This window comes from Mesoplodon densirostris, chromosome 16 (assembly GCF_025265405.1).
Source record: "Mesoplodon densirostris isolate mMesDen1 chromosome 16, mMesDen1 primary haplotype, whole genome shotgun sequence".
In the NCBI taxonomy this organism is placed as follows: Eukaryota; Metazoa; Chordata; class Mammalia; order Artiodactyla; family Ziphiidae; genus Mesoplodon; species Mesoplodon densirostris.
In genome coordinates, this window is record NC_082676.1 from 14,113,892 (window position 1) to 14,130,037 (window position 16,146).

The 16,146-nt window shown below is 45.7% G+C and overlaps 1 protein-coding gene across 10 annotated transcripts in view; it reads left to right on the top strand.

Moving 5' to 3' along the window:
- The window catches only part of ZMYND8 (zinc finger MYND-type containing 8), a 134,075-nt gene that overhangs the window by 73,361 nt on the left and 44,568 nt on the right, over positions 1-16,146 (top strand). For all 10 annotated transcript variants that reach the window (XM_060119812.1, XM_060119809.1, XM_060119815.1 and 7 more), the window contains one exon: positions 9,277-9,417. In XM_060119812.1, coding sequence (XP_059975795.1) covers positions 9,277-9,417 — 141 coding nt within the window. The remainder of the gene's footprint in view (positions 1-9,276; positions 9,418-16,146) is intronic.

A 16,146-nucleotide genomic window follows, 5' to 3' on the forward strand; every position in this document is an offset into this window, starting at 1 on the left:
GAATATCCACAGGAATGTGGACTTAACTGTTTTCACATCTTAACATTCTTCCAGAGAAATGGGAAATCTGCATTTTAATATAGAATCTCCAGTTATGAAATGTCAGCTCAAAATCTCTTAAGATATTTTCCAGAATGAATAAAGCACATCTACAAGTTGGATCACCAGTATTAGACCTCTGGCCAGAGCATTACCCTAGGATAGCCTTTCAGGCACCACCCTCCCCCTTCTTTCCTTCACATAAGAACTCTTTAAGGAGCAGGTGTCTGGAATTCCCTGGCGGTCCAGTGGTTAGGACTCCACGCTCTCACTGCCGAGGGCCTGGGTTTGATCCCTGGTCGGGGAACTAAGATGCCACTAGCCGCATGGTGTGGCCAAAAAAAAAAAAGAAAAGGAGCAGGCATCAGTTAAGAGACCACCAATGTCCCTGGAAGATAAAATGTTGGGGACTTAGTGGTAAACTCAAAGAATTCCACTCATTTTGGTTCGTGTTGTTGCTTCTTTCTGGTTTGCTTATTTCAAGTACTGCTTGTAGCTGCTTTCCAAATGGCTATAGGTGGAGTAGAGAGTTAATTACCAACAGCTTTTGATTCTTCAGAATAAAGGCTGCAGTCTTTCTCCAGGTCTGATCCAGCCATGTGGTCGAGGGACTCACAGTTGAGTTTTAGAGCTTTGTTCTGATGACATAACTTCTGTTCACCAGCCTCAGAAAAAACTTCCATTTTGCCCCCTAGTTTCTGACCAGAGTCCTTAAAGTCTTACTTTTATTCCATGACATGATTCCGTTTAAGCCAAGTTAACATGGTATATAATCACACAAACTCCTCAGCAGCTTTTTTTTTTTTTTTTTTTTTTCTTTTTGCGGTATGTGGGCCTCTCACTGTTGTGGCCTCTCCCGTTGCGGAGCACAGGCTCCGGATGCGCAGGCCCAGCGGCCATGGCTCACGGGCCCAGCCGCTCCGCGGCATATGGGATCCTCCCAGACCGGGGCACGAACCCGTATCCCCTGCATCGGCAGGCGGACTCTCAACCACTGCGCCACCAGGGAGGCCCCTCAGCAGCTTTTAGTTCTCGTAGAGATCATGCTTTTGAGAAAGTGTTTTAACTCGGCAGCAATCCCATGAATTACTGTTGCTGGAACTTTGACTGCTATGATTTTTTGCCATAATCTTAAGTACCACCTATTTTATTACATTCTTAAACATTAAATCTGCAATTTATAAATTTCAGATGCAGTTTATAAATGCTAAGCTAAATAAAAAATATAAGTTCATCTGTTTAAATTTTTTGCTGTGTTTTTTCCTGATATACATGAAATTAGCACATAACTTGTAAAATAAAACATGTTGGTCCCTGAACCACTATTGATGTTCCAGCACCATATTTCAGGAAACACAGTTTTAGAGGAATAAGAAGAACACGTGTAATGGGTTTAATTAAGCTTCTCTCTTTCCTCAAGAGGTTCAGAGGTTGAAAGGACGTCAGAATTCCTGACAAAACTCATTATATGAGTGACTTTTGAGGTGGTAAGTTAGCAGATACCCCATTTCAGTAGAATTTAAAGCCATTTCCCCCAATATAACTGCTTACTAGTATGTGCCTGGGTTATTTTGCTGATCATAGGCAGCCAGTGAAATAGTGTAGGAAGAGAAGGTATTTATTAAAAATTGTTTTAGTCTTAGAAATTGCCCTCTTTCCTGTAAGGAGCCAGACAGTAAATATTTTAGGCTTTGTAGGGCTCTTGTTACAACAGTGCAACTATTCAACACCTTGGTTGTGTTACTAAAACAGCCATAGGCAGTATGTGGCTGACACACTGAAATTTGAACTCCATATAATTTGTATGTTTCATGAACTATTAATCCCCCCCCCCCACCAACCCATTTAAAAATGATAAATACTCTTCTTAGCTTACAGGCCATACAAGAATGGGTGGTATGCCAGATTTGGTCCATGGATTGGTTTGCCAGTTTCTGTTATAGACTAAGAGAAACTCTGAGTCAGTCTCCCCATTTTACAGAAGGCAAGTTGAAGTCCCTGCGGAGAGTACAGGGGTGCTGAAGTTCCCACAGCCAGATCCTGAATCTAGATGGGCTTTCTTTGCACTGCACACCACTGCCCTCTGCTGTTAGCAGCGATAATAGCATTTTGTGGAAGGAGAAGTGGGTTATTTATTGAAATGCCCCAGCAATCAGAGAGAGTATAATTGAGACAAGACCGCGCTTTATCCAAAAGTGTGTTGTTTTTTTTTTTTTAAAAAGATTGTCATAGTATTGAAAAACCTTATTAGTTTCAGCAGGGAAAAATCTGTAGCCAGCCGCATAAGACTACACATTGAAATAAGTTATTAGATAAAATTTTTATGAGAGTTGAGAAACCCTCCTTTTGTTTGGGGGATTGAGGAGCTCAGAATCATGTGTCTATAACCCTTAGGGCTGGATTTAGCTCTCTGAGGAGCCCTTTGCTCAGCCAGACGCCTTTTACTCTTGGAATCTTGTCGTGTTAAGGATCAGAGTGGTTTATATTCTCCATGATTTGTCTGATTCCTCCTTTATTTAGACCTCCTGGCCAGATTGATGCCTTTGCCAGTATTTGCTTGCGGGATCCTGATTTAAGTCATTAATATGTATTAGGGTAAGAGTCCTGGGGCCTGGTTTTCACCACTCTCAATAGTGGTCTTTTGGTCTTACAGCCCCATGTGGGTTTCTTCAGGGAGAAGGGAAGACGGTTTCAGATACTCTTTTTGTCCTGTGAAATCAATACATGTTTGTCTTAAAACAAGTGTTAGTTACAAAAACTAAAGTCAGGGATAATCCCACCTCCCACAGTCAGCCCTTAGAAATTGTTTCCTGGACTTTTTTTTTTTTTTTTTGGCTGCACTGGGTGGCTTGCAGGATCTTAGTTGCCCGACCAGGGATTGAACCTGTGCCCTTGTCAGTGAAAGCACGGATCGCCAGGGAATTCCCGTCCTGGACTTACTCTGGGTTGGTTTATACATCATATTATCAAGTTGAAAATTCAAATACTTCCAGGGATCAGGCAGATACGGAAATGAGTGAGTTTTGGAAGTGATAAGGACTGGGGTGAACTAAAGCAGAAATCCGCTCGTCTTCATGACTGTTGACACACTCATGGGTGCTTGTGTGTGTAACACTTTCCAAAGCAGTACTTACTCTTCCCATACGTGTGTGCTGAGCTAGAGCAGTGTGCTTTTTTTAAAGGGCACTGGGGGCCAGTTCCCTCTGCTGGTTCTAGCCAAGTGGGGATGTGGCTCTGTTGCCAGATTTCTGGTTGTTCAAGAGAATTCTCAATTTTTTTATTTTTTATTTTTGTGGTACGCGGGCCTCTCACTGCTGTGGCCCCTCCCGTTGCGGAGCACAGGCTCTGGATGCGCAGGCTCAGCGGCCATGGCTCACGGGCCCAGCCGCTCCGCGGCATGTGGGATCTTCCCGGACCGGGGCACGAACCCGTGTCCCCTGCATCGGCAGGCGGACTCCCAACCACTGCGCCACCAGGGAAGCCCTCAAATATTTTTAAAATGCAAACTACCCCAACTTTTACACATTGGCTCAAATTAAAAAAAGAAAACTATAGGGACTTCCCTGGCGGTCCAGTGGTTAAAGCTCCATGCTCCCAATGCAGGGGGCACAGGTTCGATCCCTGGCTGGGGAACTAAGATCCTGCATGCTGTGCAGCCGAAAAAAACCCCACAACAAAACAAAACAAACAAAACCTATAGAGCGCATCAAATGCATCCATGAACTACTGGCTTCATGGATCACCTGTTTGGTGTAGACTGTTTAGGGTTTTCCTTTTTAACTTAACCTTGTGTTCTGAATACTTTTCCATGAACTAAATAACCATTCAGGACAGCATTTCTGTCCTGTCCTAGACCATCCAGTGATTCTATGCTGTGGAGCTCATTTGTTCATGCCACCAAGAGTGTGGTACAAGATGCCGCCAGCCCTTTGAATGTGTAGGTTGCTGCCAGGGCTTTATAAGTAGAGGAACTTCAGAGTGAGTCATTAACTCCCCCACTGCCACCTCCCCCAGAGGGCTGGGGTGCATGGGAGGGAAGGGGCCTTTTTTTCTAATTTAATCCTACGACTCATGTTTCATGTAGTCAGAAGGGCACTTAGCACAATCTGGGGGTTTTGTAAACGTAGATCATAAATGATGTGTTTGAGCCCTTGCTTGTGAATTGTACATCAGAGTGTAAAATCTGATTAAATTATTTGTGACTTCAAAGGCAATTAGGTCTTCCTTTGGGCAAGATTTATGGCTTTATAAAAAAGGATTGGCGTCTGTTTCAAGGCTTAATTGAAACGTGCATTTCCAATTGTCTTTTTGCTTTCAAAAATGTCTAGAGTGATTTAAAACAGGGTTTCTCAACCTCAGCACTACTGATATTTTGGGCCGGATGATTCTCTGTGGTGTCCTGTGCCCTGTAGGGTTTTTAGCAGCGTCCCTGGCCTCTACCCACTAGATGCCAGTAGCACACCCCTGCCCACAATTATCACAGCCAAAAACATCTCCAGACATTGTCACGTGTCCCCTGGGGGGGCATGGTCACCACTCCAGTCCTCATTGAGAGCCATAGATTTATGTACCATGCTTTTGAATTTCAGCACTGATAAAACTCTGCTTAGCCTCCAACTTTGAAGCTCTCCAATATTTACATTTCATTTTACATCATTTTCCCCTGAATATAAGATATGCCTTTCACATGTTAATATTATAGAATAAATAGTCCATAATTTCACCCTGAGAGCTGACAGCTATTAAGAATTGGGTGGCTAAAATTTTTTAATGTATATAATCACAGTGATGATGACAATAATAATTTTTTTGTGTGTGTGTGATGGAATGGGATTGTACTAAACTTTTTGTTTCTTTCAACTTAGCAATGTTTCTTTGACATCTTTCTATTTGAGTGCACATATTCTCATCATCAGTAGCAGGTAGACTTTATGAAGTCATGTGAATGCAAATGTTTTAAACAGATAACATTGATCTGTTTTCTTAATGTCTGTAATGTATATATGTGTATCTAGAGCGATTTCAAACAGGGTTTCTCAACCTCATCACTACTGACATGTATATGTTAATTATATATTTATATCTCTATATATATGGTCCTTGCTCACTTTCTAACCCCCAGTGCTGTAGACATTTTGGCCAGCTTAGTATTTTCCATGTTTCTCTAGATGGTCAGGAATAAAAGTCTTCAAGAACCTATCAGTGATTGAACTTTGCCGGAGTCACACAATTACAGAATTCCTCTCCCTTCATTACACTTTTTATATTAACAAATACATTTTTGAACCTGTTTTAAAGTTTTTCCCCCCAGCAAAACCACAGTAAAAGCATTTTTAAAAGAGCAAAATGGCCCATAATCTAAATGCCTCTAGTTGACCCTTTTTTTTTTAAACGATGAAAGGACTACACGCACATGGTTAGAATTAAAACAACAAAATGAAACCCAGCAATATTACAGCGGTATAGAAAGGTATAAAAGAAAAGCTAAAGTTTTTTATTTTTTTATCTCCACTTCTGGGCTCCAGTTTTTTTTTTTTTTTTTGCGGTACGCGGGCCTCTCACCGTTGTGGCCTCTCCCGTCACGGAGCACAGGCTCCGGACGCGCAGGCTCAGCGGCCATGGCTCACGGGCCCAGCCGCTCCGCGGCATTTGGGATCCTCCCGAACCGGGGCACGAACCCGCGTCCCCTGCATCGGCAGGCGGACTCTCAACCACTGCGCCACCAGGGAAGCCCCGTGAATATTTTTTTAAATGGAGGTGAGAGTCACATAACAGAAAATTCATCATTTCAAAGTAGACAATTCAGTGGCGTTTAGTACAGCCACAATACTGTGCATCCACCACTGTTACGTAGTTCCAGAACATTTCCATCACCCCAGAACAAAACCCTGTACCCACCAAGCAGCCACTCCTCATCCCTGCCCCCTCTCCCACCCCCATCCCTTTGCTCCATCACTGACCCCTGGCAACCATCGATCTGCATTCTATTTGTATGGATGTGCTCAGTATGGGTATTTCATTTCAGTGAAATCCTATAAAACATGACCTTTGTATCTGGCTCCTTTCACTTAGTATGGTGTTTTCAAGGTCACCCACATTGCAGCATGCATCAGAACTTCATTCCTTTATGCCAGGGCTTGTCTATCTGTTGATGGACACTTGGGTTGTTTCCATCTTTGCATTACTGTGCATAGTGCTGCTTTGAGGATTTGTTTGAGTATAGGTTTTCAGTTCTTTGGGGTCTATACTTCAGAGTGGATCCTCATGAAATTTAAACGTATTGTATGTCCTTTTACGTACTGCATGTGTGCTTTATTTATAAAAAGAGTAAGATCTTTTCACCCCCTAAGATCTACTTTTTGCCCCTTGGGAGCCATATTGCCCCTGTTGAGAATGAACAGACGAGGGTGATAGCCCTGGAGATTGGGTTGGAGATGAGTGTGGAGATTTGGGTGTATTTTGGAAGTGGTGTGCAGAAGGCTTGCTGAAGGGCTGGGTAGGCTGAGGCAGGAGAGCAGAGGAGGAATTGAGACAGTGTAGACGTGTTTGACCTTGAACAGCTGGGTGAGTGGTTGTGGGAGGTCAAGACAGGTGTTTCACAAATTGGGGAGGTGGGGCAGGTGGCAGCCAGGGATGGGCACTGGCCCCCACTTTCGCAGAGGCGAGTTCTGCAGTGTGGGTTGCTAGGTGACCCCGAGGTGCTGTCCTGGTCCTGATGACGTGAAGCACTGCAGTACCAGACGCCTGTGAGGGTGGCCCCTGCCCTTTGCTGGCCGGGTGGGAAGTGAACCAGACCCGTCTCCGTGGGAAACCGGCGTTCACGTAACACTGCTATTCTTGCCATATCCAAGTGCTGTGTTTCAAATTTTTAAAAAATTTAGAATGTGTCTCTTGAACCTTCAATACTTAAGTTTTATTAACAAAGGAAATGTTATATGCCTGTGAAATTGAAGGCTTGTTGTTCCAGTTACTATTTTTTAACTACATGAACATATATGTATAAGAAAACTAATGACTCTCCCTGTGTTCTTGGTAAATTCCCTATATGTCTATGAAATTAAAGGCTTGTTGTTCCAATTATTATTATTTTTTAACTACATGAACATACATATACAGAACTATAAAACTAATGACTCTCCCTGTGTTCTTGGTAAATTCCCTGCAGGCCCACAGCGGGGTAGAGCTCTGCTAGACCACCTGCCGGCCTCTCCTTCTTACTATGTAACTTGAACTGTTAAACAGGGAAATGTGGACTCCCTTGCTTGAGTTCTCTGTGTGTGACCCCGCACCTTTGTGTGGTTTTGGTTCCCGCTACCCTTTAGGGTTAGTCTTCCTTGTCAAAAGTTCCCTGCAGCCCCAAACAGTGCTTCTGCTGGTATGCTAAGACCCTCCCTGCTAGACCCACTTGCTAGCTTGCTTAAGGGAATACAATTAGAAAGACTCTGGTCTTTAATCCTTGTGGAGGGAATACACTGCACTGATCTTTTCAGCCACTGCAGATCTCTTTTGGAAACAGAACATAAATGAATGAATAATAATTAAAAATCCTAATACTAAAGATTTTATTCGTGATACTTAAATCTTTTGAAACACCTTTATTTTTCTATTTATCTTTCTATTTATTTATTGGCTGCGTTGGGTTTTTGTTGCTGCGCGTGGGCTTTCTCTAGTTGTGGCGAGTGGGGGCTGCTCTTCGTTGCAGTGCACGGGCTTCTTGTTGCAGTGGCTTCTCGTGTTGTAAAGCATGGGCTCTAGGCGCACAGGCTTCAGTGGTTGTGGCACGCGGGCTTCAGTAGTTGTGGCTCACGGGCTCTAGAGCCCAGGCTCAGTAGTTGTGGCACATGGGCTTAGTTGCCCCACGTCATGTGGGATCTTCCCGGACCAGGGCTGGAACCCGTGTCCCCTGCATTGGCAGGTGGATTCTTAACCACTGCGCCACCGGGGAAGTCCCATGAGTTAGGTACTTTTATCAATCCTTTTGTATTATATTATCAGTATCCCTCTTTGTAGCTATCAGGAAAGGAGATTCAGAGACATCAGGTCACTTGCCCAAGGTCACACAGCACGTCCACAGAGCTGGGATTTGAACCTCTCTTTTGGCTCCTGATCCATGCTTTAATCCACTTCTCCCTACATCTAGAGTCTTTCCCACTCTGTTGCATTAAAAATAGTGTTGGCAGGTCCTGGCGCTGGAGCTGAGGCTAGCTCATGTATGTTGACTGGCTGAGCTGGTGTAGAGTTTAACCCATTGAATCCTCACTCTGAGGATCCCCATTTGGCAGATGAGGAAACCAAGGCAAGAACCCACCAGCGTGTCTAAGCACTTGTGAAGTCCCTGGGATGTCGCGAATCTAACCCCATCACCATCAACAGCTTTCTTGAGGTTTCTTGCCCATCTGAGGGAAGCTGGCCATTTGGTTGCCTGTCACACGTTTATGGTAACAGGACAGCCCAATAATACAGAGCCGTTTCAGCAAAGGGGCAGGATCTAAAAGATCTTTGGGAGGCCCCAGTTGGCCCATCTGAACACTTTGTTTTGTTAAATGGTTTGGTTTCTGTTCTCTCTTCCCCTACCCAGTGGACAGGGCTCAGGGGAGCAGGAAGTAGGGAGTTTTAAGGTATTTTTAAAAGACTCGGGCATAGGTACGACTCTATCCTCGTATAAAAGTTTGAAACCCAGTAAGGAGGGAGGTAATTTACCAACAGCGCCCTCACTCCATCTGTTGTGGAGTTTGGCTTCGTTCGGCATTGCAGGACCTTTGAAATGAGAAGCCTGCGAGCTCCCAAGGGGTGGAGCTGGCCCCTGGCAGGTGCAGTGGCTGGGTGAAACGGCCCCTGCGTCTCCCACAAATGGACGACATGCCATTTGTAAGCTTGGCTCTGGTCTCTGCATCTGGACCCAGGCGGGGGCTGGTTTAATCACTGTTTGTTTTGAGATTTACACCCGTGAATGGGCCAAACCAATTTCAGTGGCAGCTTAGCCGATTTGTCTTAGAGCTTTGTGTTTAATAGAATGACTGGGGCAGCCTTCCTCCTTCGTGGCTTTAACATCGGGTTAAAGCCCTTTGCTTGAAATAAATAGCCAGCCCTTCCTGCTCCAGCCCCCTCTGTGGTGCTCTGGCGGGCTGGTTGAAATCAAATAGAATTTCTGTACTCTCCTTCCTGCCCCACACCTACAAGCTTTATATGTTTCTTTATTTGTAGATCTGTCTTTTAACGAGTAACTTACTTTTTCAGCTTCACCAGCCTCCACCAAGACGGGACAAGCGGGGAGTTTATCCGGCAGCCCGAAACCTTTCTCTCCTCAAGTATCAACACCAATCACGACGAAAACGGACAAGACATCCACCACGGGAAGCATCCTGAATCTTAACCTGGGTCAGTTGGAATTTTGGGAAGCCTCTTTTCTGTAGCAGCTATGAGTATTTCTGCAAGTTGTAATGTCCTCTTTTGTGTGTGGTTCTTTTTTTTTTTTCTTTTTTTTTTAAAGATTGGTATTTTTATTTTTATTTTTTTTGGCCGCACGGCGTGTGGGATCCTAGTTCCCTGACCGGGGATCGAACCTGTGTCCTCTGCGTTGCAAGTGTGGAGTCTTAACCACTGAACCCCCAGGGAAGTCCCTGTGTGTGGTTCTTGAACCCTGAACTCTTTTCTCTGTACAAAATTTTGAAAAGGTACAGTGGATGGAGATGAAGAGAGATCAATACAAGGAACTAGCAAGGGGTTTCCCGGAGCTTGTTGACATGCAAGGCTGTTTTATCTTGAAATACCTTAGGCCAGTGTTTACAACCTTACTTGCCCTGGACCACAGTAACCCAGTTCTTATATTTGTAAATATATATATTTAAAGTTTTATATATATATATACACACACACACACACACACACACACACGGTATATATTGTTTTATGATTCAGTATTTACTTTTCTTATGTATAGTGTGTTCCAACATGTTGTTTTAATTCTTTTCTTCTGTATGTATGTATGTATTTATTTATTTACTTATTTTTGCGGTATGCGGGCCTCTCACTGTTGTGGCCTCTCCCGTTGCGGAGCACAGGCTCCGGACGCGCAGCCTCAGCGGCCATGGCTCACAGGCCCAGCCGCTCCGCGGCATGTGGGATCTTCCCGGACCAGGGCACGAACCCATGTCCCCTGCATCGGCAGGCAGACTCTCAACCACTGTGCTACCAGGGAAGCCCAGTTTTTTTTTTTTTTTTTAAATGTTAGTCTTCATCCTTGATGTAGTAGTTTTTTCTCTTTTTTTTTTTTAAAACTCATTGAGTTTCAGTTGGTTCTTTTGAAAACATTACCTTAGGCCAAGGTCTTTAACAAAAATTAGCACCAGAAATGCTAAACACCCAACTATGAAGCTATTTTATTAAGTCATTCCGTCATGAGCCCTGATTTTTATTGAACATCTATTATGTGCTGTGCACTGTTTTAGACCTGGGGTGCAGTGGCGAGTGAGGGCCCTGCTCTCTTACACAACTTGGTTCTAGAGAGGGAGAAATAATAATCAAGCTAAAAAAACTAAGAGAGGTCATGTCATCATGGAAGGTAAAAGGTATTCATATGATAAGGAGAGAGGTGGGCAGGATGGGGGTGGGAGGAGCAAGAGGCAGTGGTTAGGGAAGGCCTCTGAGGAGGTGATACCTGGCCGAGGATTTGCATGACAAGAAAACCCAGCCATGTCGGTGTTAAGAGGAAGAACATTCTAGAAGGAACAGGAAATTCAAGGCCTTAGGGTCAGGATGAACTTGGTGTATTGTAGGAATGGCAAGGAAGCCCCGGTGACATGTCCTAGTGGGTGAAGGGGAGATGAGATCAGAGAACACAGTGACCTCATGGACCTTGGTGCGGGACCATTTGAGCAGAGGAGGGATGTGAACTGACTGAGCATTTTGGAAGGACCTCTCAGGGTGTTGTGTTGGGAAGAGCCTGTGTCAGCCATTCTTAACCAGGGGCAGTTCCCCTGACCCCCCAGAGGACACTTAGCAGTGTCCAGAGACATTTTCAGTTGTTACAACGGAGGGGTGGGGTGGGCTCTCGCCACTAGCATCTAGTACAGGTCCCCCCAACAAAGATTTACTGGGTTGCACCTGTGTTGACAGATTTGGTTATGGCAGGAGAAATGGGAGCCAGGAGTTCAGTTTTCGATTCTGTAAGTTTGAGATGCCTGCTAAGTTCCTAGGTGGAGAGGTCATGAAGGCAATTGGAGGCGTGAGTCAGGCCAGGTCAGGGCGGGAGGTGTAATTCTGGGAATCTTGACTTATACATGGGATTGGGTTCAAGCAGTAGTTCTCATAACTCAGGGCAGGCGGAGCGTGGGGGACGCTGCTGGCATTCATTTAGTGGTCGCAGACCAAGGATGCTGCTAAACTTTCTACAACGCACGGGACAGAGCCCACCACGACAGGGAATTATCCAGCCACAGTGGCAATAGTGCTGAGGCTGAGAGACCCTGGTCCAGAGCATAAAGAAGGAGTGAGGGGCCTGGGCCACTTGCACAGGTAGACCTCAGGAAAAATGAGGAGAGGAGGCTGAGAAAGAGCAGGGGAACAAGGAGAAAGCAACACTCAGGGAGTGTGGCCTACTCCAGAGGCCTTGAGTATACAGGGTTTCAGGAAGGGAGGGGCGGCCACCCGTGTGGAGTGATGCTCCAGCCTGAATCCACAGCCTCTGGTGGTCACTGCCCTCTGGGTTCATCTTGTCCTGAGATGCCATTTTCAGATGGAGAAACAGAGGACTGGAGAGGCGACCCCAGGATCTGGGATTACAGAGCCAGAGGTGGCTGGGCTGGAGGGAGCCTGTGTTTCCATGGAGGCTGGTGCCTCATTTACCCAAGTCACCAGGTCGTGCAGCCCGGAAGTGATGAGACAGTCCGGGTGGTGGCTTGAGGGGCTCCAGCTCAGGTTGGCTGGTGGGAGTTCTTCACTTGAGCAAACGGGGACCCATCTGTTCCCCTGGGGAACACTCACTGTTCTCAGCAGTGTGGTTTGCTTTCTCACACCCTCCTCCCACCTCTGCACCCCCGAAAAGAAAGCTGTACAGAGACGTTCTCACAGTCATGCTTCCTCTCTGCCAGTCATGCGTGGCAGGAATAGCTCCTTCGTAAACCAGGCTGTCCTTGGGCATCTGTGTGATGCTCTGGGTTTTTCCATTTGGCTTGACGCACGCGTGGGAGTGAGAGGTTTTTTTCCTGGGGTGTGTATTGGCGGTGGGCACGGCAGAGTACAAGGCTCTCCTGTGCAGAAGCTCCCCGCCATCTCTTTCCATTCCTGGGACAAATGCATCGTTTTGTCAGCGGAAACAAAAGCATAGGGAATGTGGCGTTTTATGGGTAGGAATTTCAGTTACCCAGTGGCAAGAGGATCAGATAGGGACTGGTGCAAAGTGCCATGGATGGGTAGAAAAATCAGAAAGTGGAGGGAAATGCTGAATAATTCTCATGGGACTTGATGTCTGGCGTCCATGTAACTACTTTGAACAGACAGAAATGAGACAGAGTGCTAGGGATAATAATGACATCATCATATCTAACAACAGTGTTTCATTAAAAAAAAATAACTGGAAAAGGCAAAATTACTGAGATGGAAAAAAGATCAGTGCTTGCCGGGAGTTGGGGAGGGTTGACTACACATCACAAAGGGATTCTTTGGTAGATGGAATTGTTCTGCATTCTGTTTGTGCTGGTGGCTACTCGCATCTATGCAGGTGTTAAAAGTCATATATTCTCCAAAAAGTGAATTTCACTCTCTGTAAGTTAAAACTATTAAAAAAAATACAATGACCTTCAAGGTAAGGTAATAACCCCATTGCACAGAGAAGCAAAGTTACATACCTAGGATCAACTCGTGGTTTGTGGTTGAGTTTGGCCTTTAGACTCGGGCTTGTCTGTTGTGTATCTCGGACTTTTTTTTTTTTTTTTTTTTTTGTGGTACGTGGGCCTCTCACCGTTGTGGCCTCTCCTGCTGTGGAGCACAGGCTCCGGATGCGCAGGCTCAGCGGCCATGGCTCACGGGCCCAGCCGCTCCGTGGCATGTGGGATCTTCCTGGATCAGGGCATGGACCCGTGTCCCCTGCATCGGCAGGCGGACTCTCAACCACTGTGCCACCAGGGAAGCCCTGTATCTCGGACTTTTAACCGAGATACGAGAACTGAAATGCTGCAGGACAGGGGCGTGTTTTGATTTTCATGGGCCCTCGCCACTGTGCCCCTTTGTGCCGCTGGGTTAGTCTGCCCAGCTGTAGGGGTCAGGGGTCAGGTGAAGATTTGGATGGACGATCGCATGAAGGGCAACGTGCCTTTCTAAAGGAAGCAGCTCCCACAAGTTGAACCTGTGCTGTCCAACTCTGAATTTTCAAGAAAAAAAACAGAAATCCAGATTTTTTACATGAACTCTTCTAGTTTTTAAAAGTTGACCATCAGTTTCATTAAAAACCTATTTGGGGGCTTCCCTGCGGTCCAGTGGTTAGGACTCTGCGCTTTCACTGCTGAGGGTGCGGGTTCGATCCCTGATAGGGGAACTAAGATCCCGCAAGGTGCAGGATCAAAAATAAAAAGTAAAAATAAAAACCTCTATTTAGGCCAAAGGAAACAAGTACAACCAAAAATACAACCACCAGCCCGTGGGTACTTTACTCTTACGATTTATTTTTCAGCATGATGGAGGGGAAGGCCCTGCACGCCAACACACCGGGCCTCATTTGCTGTCTTGGGCCCCTTCTCTCTGCTCTAAAATAAGGAGCCAGGCTACGTTCCGGCCCCCTTCTGTGCCTCTACGGCCGTTATAAAATAAGTCCTGAATAAGAATGAGTTTGTGGCACGGGGGGAGAGGGGACCGGAGTGGTTCTTTCCTCCCTCTAGACTCCTGTGTGCTTTCTCTGGGAATCCTCTCTCCTCTTCTCTTGCACACTGTGTTGGCTTTTGGCTCAACAAACGCAGCAGTTGAGTCGTCCTGTTAGTGACAAAAATGTGCCTTGATGCTCTGTCAGAGATGCCGATGGTGGAACGTTGTTAGACCTGAAGGCTTTCTGCTTGTTTATTCTTCCACGGTTGCTGTTGTCAGGCCTGCTTTCTTTTCTCTGCAGAAAGTGAGACTTTGAGGACGTGGATGCAGGGCTGGGTACCCCGATTGCCCAGATGTTGTCTTGATTTTTTTTTTTTTTTAAATAGTGAATGAGGTGGGGAAGGTCTCTGCTTGACTGTTGGATAAGAGCAGCTGCCAGGGTCTCACGTCTGAAGGACGTTGTTCCCTTGATGGAGCCGCTGTTTTGTGCCTCCTAGAAGACCATTCATTATAGCCTGCCTACACCTTTTGAATAAAGGAGATTTTTTTTTTTTTTTTGCGGTACGCGGGCCTCTCACTGTTGTGGCCTCTCCCGCCGCGGAGCACAGGCCCCGGACGCGCAGGCCCAGCGGCCATGGCTCACGGGCCCAGCCGCTCTGCGGCATGTGGGATCTTCCCGGACTGGGGCATGAACCCATGTCCCCTGCATCGGCAGGCAGACTCCCAACCACTGCGCCACCAGGGAAGCCCAAGATTTTTTTTTTTTTTTAAACTGAAAAAAGAAGTGCTTATAGTTTTCTTTTAAAACATTTTGTTTTGATGGCTGTTCCTCTCACCGCATAGTGGCTTGTCTTCCGTCAGGGCACCATGGGGATGGCTCGGCTGTCCGTTAGTGCCTTCTGATTTTTGTGGAGTCACACAATTGAAGAAAAAAAAGTTTTGTTTTTATAAGTAATGAATGCACACGGTAAGAGAAATTTCAAAGTACAGAAAGATGTTTAATGAAAAACCAGTCTACCTGTAACCTCTGATCACCTGCCTCTGTGACCCCCTTATTCACCCCCAAAAAAGGGTGACCACTGTTGACTCTTTTTTTTGTTTTGTCATCCTCTGACCCTGTTGGCTCTTTTTTAGTCTCCTTGGGGAGCTCTTCTAGACATCAGCCTGGGTGATTTGGTCCCCATTTGGCAATGTCTAGACACCTGTTTATTATCCCAACTGGGATATGGGTGCTACTGGCATCTAGTGGGTGGAGGCCAGGGTCTCAAACATCCTACAGTGCCCAGGACAGCTCCCGGCCCCTACCCCGACCTCCCCACCCCCCAAAAGAAAGACTTAGCCAGCCCCAAATGTCAGCGTTGAGAAGCCCCAAGAACACATATATTTGTATCTGTATTCCCTTTCCTTCTTTTCTCCCACACACCAATGCTAATGTCCTTTACTGATTATTTTCCTTTTCCTTAAACAGATGGGCTTTCCATATCACCACGTAGAGAGCTCTGCCGCTGTGTTATTTTAGCAGCTGTATTTTTTTCCATTTAAAGGTAAACTGTAACTTATTTATCCAGGCACCTTATTTATTGAGTAGTTTTCCATTTTTTGCTGTTGGAAATAGCTGCAGTGAAGACCCTTGTGCCCACGTGGGAGTGAATCCACAGGATACATTCCTAGAAGTGGAACCTGACGGTCAGAGGCCATGTGCTGTTGACATTTGGAGAGAGACTGCTAGATTGCCCTCTAAAGGGTGGTTCTGATTCATGCTCCCTCCAGCAATGGGAGATCGTGCCTCTTTTCTCTAGCGCGGGTATTTTTTTTTTTTTATTCCCGGTTTCCATTTATAGCCTCAGCTGTCTTCATATCAGCTGAAAAGTTCAAAATGTTGGCAGCAAGGGTGGATTCTGCAGATATTCCTGATATAGAAGGGCAGAGGTGGAAGGAGTCCTGATAAGCTGCTAGGAGCTAATTGAGAAAGAGAAGCTCTTCTTTTCTCCCTGCGGAGGAGAGTCGAGTTCACACACAGCTGAAAGTTTGAGAAAGATAATTACATTTGGCTAAACTCCTAAAAGTCCGCTCCCAGGGACCTGATTATAGCCCCCTCCCGGGCTTTCGGTGGTTTCTTCTTAGAATAAACGTTACAGTGGCTCATTGACCCGAGAAACCTTATTTTGTGAAATGAAATGCTTTACCTTCTTTTCATTCCTTTTGATTATGAATATTCAGGCTTTAGGCTAAAGTTAAGAGATTGCATTTACTGTAGACCCACACCGGTATACACGCGTGTGCACACACGCACTGGATTATTCTGGTGATGTG